Below are 9,187 nucleotides of genomic sequence, written 5' to 3' on the forward strand. Positions count from 1 at the left end.
GTTTTCTATTGTTCACCCTAGAATGCACTTAGACAGTGGATAATCTCTCCCACGTTCCCACGCTACATTATTGCTGTGGATTTGATTGACTAAAATCCTTGGATGACTTCACGAATTCGTTCTATATCTTTTAAAATAGTGGAGATCGTTAAATGAGACAATGACAACGAATATAAAAAAAATCGTATTGTTACATGAAAGTTATTTATCGTATTAATACGATGTTTGTAATATCTGACCATAGATGTCAGATATTGTTTAGATTTACATGTATCTATGTAATAATTATGTGGACCAGGAAGGCGCATTTGGGGTTTACCTGTTGAGCCTTCCTGGTATATTTGTATGTAAATAAATAAATAAATAAATGTCTTCGAGTACGCCGATTTTAGTACAATGCAGGTACACAATTATGGGGACTGATCTAATTGTGAAGGTGTTCTTCACCACCAGTCCGCCATGTATTATAGACGAGTTCGTCTGTGTTTTGGTAGTTAATACTGCTGTTTGTTTGAATAAAGTTGTTTTATTGTTTGCCTAAATATTGTACAAGTGTATTAGAATATTTGGGGAAGTTTTCTTGAAGCGGCTATTGGCTGTTGACTTGGTGTCGTGATGGCCGCTGGATCTGCAATGTGTCGTTGCTCTGGATCCGGCTATGTTCAGATGTCTCTGGATATGGCAGTGTGTTGCTGGCTCGGCATTCGGCTATGCTCAGAAGGTCTCTGGATGCGGCAGTGTGTTGCTGGCTCGTTCGGCTGGTCCGCTGCTGTGTGTCGGCGCTTGTTGCTGTGGGTCGACTGGTCTGCTGCTGTGTGTCGACGCTTGCTGCTGTGGGTCGACTGAAGTTGTTCGGGATGGACCTCCTTTTATATTGTTTTTGGGCATCACGTGACTCGTTGCAGCTGGTGTTTATGCGTGTGCGAGGAATGTGTTTTTGTCGATTAGGGTGGAACTTGCTAGAACGTTTGGCACCGTTCCGCTCGATTTAGTTTAATGGCTGCAGGTGTTCTTCGACCGGTTTTGTTCCACTTGACTTGTAGGGGTGGAACTTGCTAGAACGTTTGGCGATTGATTCCAAGAAGTGCATGTGGTGTTTACGTGTGCGAGTTATGCGAGGAATGTGGTTTGTTGTTGTGGAATATGCTCGAATGTTTCGATGACGAGATTCCTACACAATCAATGTTGCAAAATCCTATAGGATAGATTGAGTGTAAATTAATGTGCGCTTTTTTCACAGCCAAGGTACGGATCGCTCGTCGATGTTTGTCGCTTTGGATATTCTAACGATCCAACTCCGCACAGAAAAACGGGTCGACGTATCGACGGTGACGAGGAAACTCCGGTGTCAGAGGATGGGTTGTTTGGACACGTTTGGGAGTATTGTTTCAAGTCAATATTTTGAGTTGATAAAGAACTATGGCGATTAAATATTGGATATATTGAGGATATACCCCGCATCGCCTTGCATTTCGCTGCCTCAATGTGAGGTGCCCGTCTCATTCTTTTATCAAACGTTACTCCTAAATATTTTATTACTGACTGCCATTTCAGACTTTCTCCAGAGGGGATTTTCAGATCTGAACTTGGCTTATGCTTTCTAACACTAAAGAATATGGCATCTGTTTTGGTTTGATTAATTTGAATTTTCCACTTAGTGAAGTGTTCAGTCATTGTTTTAATTGCAAATTCAAGATTTTTATGAATATTGTCTGGTTTTTTGCTACTTGTGAAGCAAGCGGTATCATCTGCATAAAGGGGTATATGACAGTTTTTTGGAATAGGTATGTCATTTATATGTATATATGGAGAACAAGAGTGGACCAAGCAAGCTCCCCTGCGGAACGCCAGCTGCGATTATTTTTGGAGACGATAATTCATGATTTACGCTAAACACTAGCTTTCTACGAGTTAGGTACGATTTGATGATAAGAATTAGGTAGTTTGGTATTTTGTTAATAAGGAGCTTATGGATGAGTCCATCGTGCCAAACCGTGTCGAAGGCCTTTTCTATGTCGAGACATACCATTCCGGTACTTCTCTTCATATTAAAGTTCTTCGTCACGTGTTCAGTTAGTCTTGTTAGTTGTTGGGTCGTGGATTGTCCAGTGTGAAATCCAAATTGTCCATTTATTAATTTATTATTTACGACTTTAAGTAAACGAGTGTAGATTATTTTTTCCAGAATTTTTGAAAGCGTGCAAAGTAAGCTAATGGGTCGATAATTGGCCGGGTTTTATGAGATTTTATCGGGCTTAAGTATGGGAATTACGTTGGCTGTTTTCCAGTATTCTGGGAAATACCCGGTGAGTAAACATGCGTTGAATATTTTAGATAATGAGACTAAAGCTTTAAATGGAAGTTGTTTGATTATGATGTTATCTATTGAATCTCGCCCAGGTGCCTTTTTATTTTTTAAATTACGTATTATATTTTGGATTTCACACGGATGCACCAATTTTATATTTTTAGTACTGTTAGTGGGAGTTTTTGTGATGATTTTAATGGACCGGTTGACTTTATTATGCGTTGGTATGTGATTGTAATGTTGTGTGAGTGTGTGATGTTTTTGGAAAGATTTTGATAATAGTTCTGCTTTGTCGCAATCACGCGTCACTGAGATTCCTGCATCATCTAATGGATTTTTTGTCCTGCGAATCGCTTTAGCTAATTTCCATAGAGACCCATTAACTGTGCTTAATTTTTCTAATTTTTAGACCAAGCTTCATTTTTTATTTCTTTGATTCTAATTTTAATTTTATATGTCAGCTTATTTATTAATGTTTTCAATGCTGGATTTTTTGATGTTTGCCAAATTTTACGGAGTTTATTTTTACTTTTTATTAGATTTGCAACAAAGTCAGTTATCTCTAGTTTGTGTTCAATGTATTGTGTCTTAGGTATGTGAAGGTGTTTGGATCGAGGTATTGATTTCGTCAGGTGTATTATGGAGCTGTCGATTTCTGTTTTGTTTGTGAGTGTGGTAGAAGTTAGAATAGTTTGGTCATTTATGTACGACTTGAACTCTCGCCAGTTAGCTCTCCCGTAATCCCAACTATGCTTGATGATTTCCTCGGGCTTCCCGTCGATTGAGAAGATTATCGGGAGATGATCAGACGACAGGGCTTGAAGGGCATTTGGGGTTGATAATTTTGGGCAGTTCTTGACGAGGACAAGATCTAGTGTGGATGGTTGTGAGTTATTTGTGGGATAGTGTGTGTATGTATCCGGATGAAGTAAGATTGTATCTGTTAGTTGAATGTATTTAAAAAGAGTTGTGCCTTGTTGGTCAGTGTTTACGCAATTCCATAACGGATGTTTGGCATTAAAGTCACCAGCTACCACTACCGAACTACCAATGTTAAATATTTTGTTAAGATCGGATACCAATAATCGTTTTTGGGGAGGATTGTAAGCGGATGCTACTATGTGACGGGTGTTGTTAATTGTTAGTTCGATGGCGGTTAGTTCTAGATTTTTTAGTGGCGGAGTTATTACGCGACAATGTTTAATTGAGGATTTTATAAAAATGGCAACTCCCCCTCCATGCTGTTCTCGATCTTCGCGATAGCAGTTAAAGTTAGGTAGGTTAATACGGATGTGAGGTTTTAAGAAGGTCTCGGAGATTAGGTCATACTAGTATGTCAACACAGTACTCACCGATCGCCGACTCTAGTTCGGGAATCTTATTCTTAAGTCCACGAGCATTCCAAGCTAGAATGTGCAGGCGCCTCCCGTTAATCAAAGACATCGAGATATTCGACAAGCATGAGTGCCAGCTCTAGTTTGTTGGTGCAACCGCTGGCCTTGGCACGAATCTCCTGGAGGATCTTCAACATCTTCGCCATAGACGCCATGGAAGTTAGGTCTGTTGTTGGTTGAATGTTGGGATTGATTGGTTGGTGGGGTTTTTTTAGGGATATTTGGGATATTTGGTGAAGGAGTTTTAATGGTCGGTAGCTTTGGGAAGTTATGATCGTTAACGACCGGGATATTTTGTGACTGCACCACTGGGAGCTTCCAAGGGTTGGCTTTGACAATTGATGCTCGATTCTTCCTCGATTCCAGCATTTTCAGATAGCTCAGTCTTTTTGGACAGTCTTTGAAGTTAGCGGGGTGAAATCCTGTACAGCCTGAGCAGCCAGCAGGGGTATGTAACTATCCCTTGAATGCATTGTGCGGTGAGGTGAGCGCCGGCACATTTGACGCATTTGGCCTGCCGATTGCAGTTTTTCGCAGCGTGTCCATATTCTTGGCATCTGAAACATTGAGTGATATTTTGAGATTTACTAGTATACTTAACGACACTAACCTTTGCGTAACAGATGTACCGGATTTCTTTGATCTTCTTTGCCGAAACCGATGGCTCGAAGAACACCAAGTATTGCTCCTAGGCTCCTTCGTCTTCATGAGTATGACTTTGGATACTGGGAATCCCTGTCTGATGATATCATCTTTAATATCAGCTTCCGGCAATTTCGGCAAGCCACGCACGACACTTTTTATTTCCTTTTCCTCCTTCCTGGAAAAGGTATGGAATTGTCGGTCCGGTGTCAATTCATCCCGAAGTTTTTTTAAGTATTTTGACCAATGTAAGTCATTGAGAAGTATTTTACAAACTTCTTGATCGACTCGATCATGCTGCCGTGAGTGCCAGTAGCTGTCATGATGATGGGCGGGATTCTTCCACCGCTTCTGGGGACATCGGAAACTTCCAAGAGCCCTTCAAATTTGTTTTTCTCCTGAATTTTAAATTCAGGAGCAACATCTTTCACGTTCTTTGCCATATGTTTTGGAAACTGCCACTCGGTCTCCATCTGAGCGGTCTGAGAACAGCCTGGTTGAGGAGCTTCAGTTGTAGTTATCAGTGTCTTCTTCACTCTTTTTTTCAGGGTGGATCCTCGCATGGTGCCGACATGTGTTCTTTTGATAATGACCAAAATGAGCAATATGGCAAAGTATGAAAACGATCGGATAAGAGGCAAACTTTTTCCTGAATTGTAATCGTAAGTGAAACGTAAAAGAGGTTAGTAAAAATTATACAAATCTTGAAAATTGTTTTCGATATTTGCAATTTCGCAATCGATTAAATAACAGGTAAAGAGAAAAGACCTTTTTTCGGACACTGGGAATCATCCTTCGTTCCTAGTAAGTAGTCACCGGACCCAGAAGGTGCCGCGTATTGTTCAAAGGTTGTAAATGCATTGTTAAAGGTTTGCCGAACCTTTTTTACAAAGGATTTACAACAATGGAACAATGGATAGCACTGTGACTATCCTACCTCTACTAGTAAGTCATAAATTTTATTGCATCGTAATTTAACACCCAAAGAAAGCCGAAGACTCGAATTTTTTTTCAAACACGTGCAAAATTCTTTGTCGAAATTCGAAACGGGCGTATTTTTATTATTAGCCTCTTACTTTATGTCGGCTCTACTCGATTGTTTGTTAGACTTTATTTTCATTTACATATTAAGATTTTTCGATTTAAATTTAAGAGGACAAAATATTTTAATCTTTATTGTGTTAGTGTAATGTCGATTGGGAAGGAGAATTGTTATTATTCCATTGTTAATTATTATTTACCAATTGATCTATTACACTTTCATTTTAAAGTTCTGTTGTTTTTATTATATACATATGTACATACACATGTTAATTGCATGATTTTATGTTTATGTACATACATATATATCCGATTTCCGTAGACTTAATACCTAATTTCTCGCACGGTGCTTCAGTTCAAAATTTTATTTTGTTTTTAGTTTTTATATTTTAACAAACCACCGCATTTTATATTTTATTACTATTTAAAAAATTATTGGTTTTGATTTTTAAATATCATTCTTAAAAGCCTGAACTACAAAAGACCATAATGCTATTTCTAGCATCTAGAAATTTCCTTTCTTTCGTAGTCGTAATTTTATTAAACACCCAACTTAAGCTAGCAAACAGTACCGGAACAAATCAACATTTATTCACATATATACAAATTAACATTTATATGTATGTGTTCTTGGTTCTATGATTCATTAACTCAATTCCTACAATGATGTTCTGTGATTCATTTACTCAATTCTGACAAGTATACATATGTACATATGTATGTAAGTTCTAAACGAAACACATCTCAGTGAAATTTTCGACCTCATCACACTCTTTTAAAACAATTGTTGATTTATTATACATACATATGTACGTGGATAAATACATGTACCACACATGTACATATACCGATTATTATTTGCTCACTCTTTTGTCGTCATAGTCAAACATCTGTTGTTGACAAAACCAAATACACACACCCACATGTACGTATGTACAATGTATGTTATAATAATGCAAAATCTAAATATTCGGCCGTTTTCGACCACTGAAAACCTGAAACGGTTGGCCATCGATGAATGGTCTACGTGACTTTTGTCACAAGTCTCCCGTGGATCATGAGTCATGACTAGAGACACGTATTTTGGGCATCTATTTTTTTCAATTTTAGCATTTTCATTTTGTATTTTAGCGTTTTAGGGCATTAAAAATGTTCAATTTTAGCATCTATTTTTATGAAGAGTTTAATGTTAAATAATAAAAAATTTCGATGAATTTTAATAAAATTTATACATGTAATTTATACATGTAAAATTTATATATATTCAATTTAAAGACAACACATATGTATATACAATTTAAACACAACAATTAAAAAATAACAGAAAAAATTAAAAATGTTTTGAAATTAAAATTACAATGAAAAAAACATGAATATAAAAATACCCACAAAGACAAAATATATGAATATAAAAATATAATACCAATTAAAATTTATTAAAACTCAACATGGAGCATATTAATTCTACAGATTCTTTTTTGAGATTCGGGCGACGATCGGTAACAATTATATTGTATTTACTAAAATACCTTTCAGCATCCACACTATTGACGGGACACCAAATTCACTCTCCATCACCAAACACCAAAACTCTTCATATTTAATTTTTGATGCCTGATATCACATAATGGGCAAAGGGATAGGAAGACCCTTCTAAATTTATTAATTTTATAAATTTTATGCAAATTTCACTTTTGTTTATTATTTTAGCATCTATTCGCATATTTTACGAATTTAGCATCTATTCCGAATTTTAGCATCAATTAAGCATTAATAGCAAAGTGCCCAAAATACGGGTCTTTAGCAATGACGAAGGAAAATAATCTTAAAAGCCACAACGTCCGTTGTGGTTAGATAAATGTTGAACGAAACGCATTCATATATGTACACACATGTTGCGTTATCTGCATACGATGCGGCGAATATTAACATTTTCCCAAGAAGGGATTGAAATTTCATGAAGGGCAATAATCAATCTGAATTGATGCTTTCGAGCGTTTTCCCAGATTTCCCAAGTAATGTGAAACTATTCGGCCCCCTTTAGAGTATATTCTTTTGTATCGCCCTCCCCCCCCCCCCCTCCCCACAATAGTTGCTCAGGGAAAAAACAAATAAATTTATTTTTATTTAAGTACCATTTATCGGCCCGGCAAAATAGCCCTATTTCTAGACAAATTATGTACATATTTATCACATTATATTTATGCGAATGCCCATCTCTAAAACATTTCGCCCTGCAAATAAAAAGAGTGCCCCTCTCTATAATATCTCGCACGACAGATTCGGTGTTCGCCCGGCAAATCAAACGTCAAATGGGTTGCCAGTAACAAAAATAAAATTTGACAAAAATAAAAACCGGCCAGTGGCGGCTCGTGACAAGTTTTAGTGGAGGGGCTGCACTGAAAAAATGTCTAAAAAATGTTACCATAAATGTTCTATCATGTCATAGCAGGACAAGATAAGCAGTTTTTGGCGTACGACCACTTGAAATGTGGATTTAAGTATTATTGAAAAAAAACTAGCAAAATTCACCACCCATTAAAGGGGTGGTGAAAAATTGTAAAAAAGCTTCTATTTAAAATTAACTTCTACAAATTTATGAATGATTTTTTTTACTAAAAATCATTCGTAATGAAACGTCAGAAAAGCAACGCAAAAATATCAAATTACACTACATATTGAATTCAAATTTAAAAGCTAGTGGATATATACAAATAATTATTTTAACTATTAAAACATTCAAGTAGTATATTTTATTTATTTATCTATATAAGACCAAACTAATGTTCAATAGTTATTGCATGCCTGATAGCATCCCATTAGATGATAAACCAGTAGAAGTAGTAAATAATTATTTATATTTAGGTCAAATAATTGACATGCCTGGTAGTAAAGATGAAGAGATAAAGAGACGTATGAAATTAGGATGGAGTGCATTTGGACGGATGAATGCTGTTTTTAAATCAAAAATGCCACTCTGTCTGAAGAACAAGATCTTCGATCAATGCGTTTTGCCAGTATTGACGTGTGGATGTGAAACTTGGACACTGAACGCCAAGATGCTACACAAAATCCAATGCACTCAAAGAAGTATGGAACGATGTATGCTTGGCATAACGAGGAAAGACAGGAAGCGAAAGACGTGGGTGAGAAGCATGACAAGGGTAGTAGACCTAGTGGATAGAGTAAAGAGATGGCAATGGGCGGGCCACGTGGCCAGAAGAATGGACGAAAGGTGGACAAAGTAAGTGCTTGAATGGTACCCGAGAGAATGCAAAAGGGTAAAAGGAAGACCGCAGGGAAGATGGGTGGACGAAATTAGGAAAATGTGCGGGGTGAGATGGATGAGAGTTGCGCAAAACAGAGACGAGTGGAAGCGTGTTGGAGAGGCCTTCATCCAGCAGTCGATGGTGAATGGCTGTAAATGATGAATAATGATTATCTATATATACGGCCAAGAAAAAAATTTACCATTTTACATAATGAAAACGGAGAAAGAAAAAATATAAAACAAATTACAATGAAATACAAAAAGATTAGAAGAAAAAAAATAAGAATAGGCGTGTATGTATACATGTATACATACACACCCATATATGTACATACAATTTCGTATATCTGATTTTATAATATGTATATTCATATCAGAAAATGCGAATTCTTTGATGATATTTCAGGTTACATTTTTGTCAATATTGTAAGTACATTTGTATGTAGATTTTACGAACGATTGGTTGGGAAGCCCACACATGCGTTACGAATAATGAGAACGACATATTTGAATAACGCATTGATAAACATC

At 36.8% G+C, this 9,187-nt stretch overlaps 1 protein-coding gene across 1 annotated transcript; it reads right to left on the reverse strand.

Annotated features, from left to right (window-relative positions):
• Positions 1-513: 513 nt before the first annotated feature.
• Positions 514-6,436, reverse strand: LOC143919415 (uncharacterized). The gene is made up of 3 exons (XM_077441726.1): positions 4,332-6,436; positions 3,661-4,259; positions 514-1,195 (listed from the first exon to the last, which is right to left on the reverse strand). The coding sequence occupies exon 1, from the start codon at positions 4,905-4,907 to the stop codon at positions 4,575-4,577; it is 333 nt and encodes a 110-aa protein (XP_077297852.1). The 5' UTR covers positions 4,908-6,436; the 3' UTR covers positions 514-1,195; positions 3,661-4,259; positions 4,332-4,574.
• Positions 6,437-9,187: the final 2,751 nt, after the last annotated feature.

Source organism: Arctopsyche grandis, chromosome 11 (assembly GCF_051622035.1).
Source record: "Arctopsyche grandis isolate Sample6627 chromosome 11, ASM5162203v2, whole genome shotgun sequence".
Lineage (NCBI taxonomy): Eukaryota > Metazoa > Arthropoda > Insecta > Trichoptera > Hydropsychidae > Arctopsyche > Arctopsyche grandis.

Coding starts and splice junctions, on each gene's coding strand:
- LOC143919415 (XM_077441726.1), bottom strand. CDS start 4,907: ATGCGAGGATCCACCCTGAAAAAAAGAGTGAAGAAGACACTGATAACT.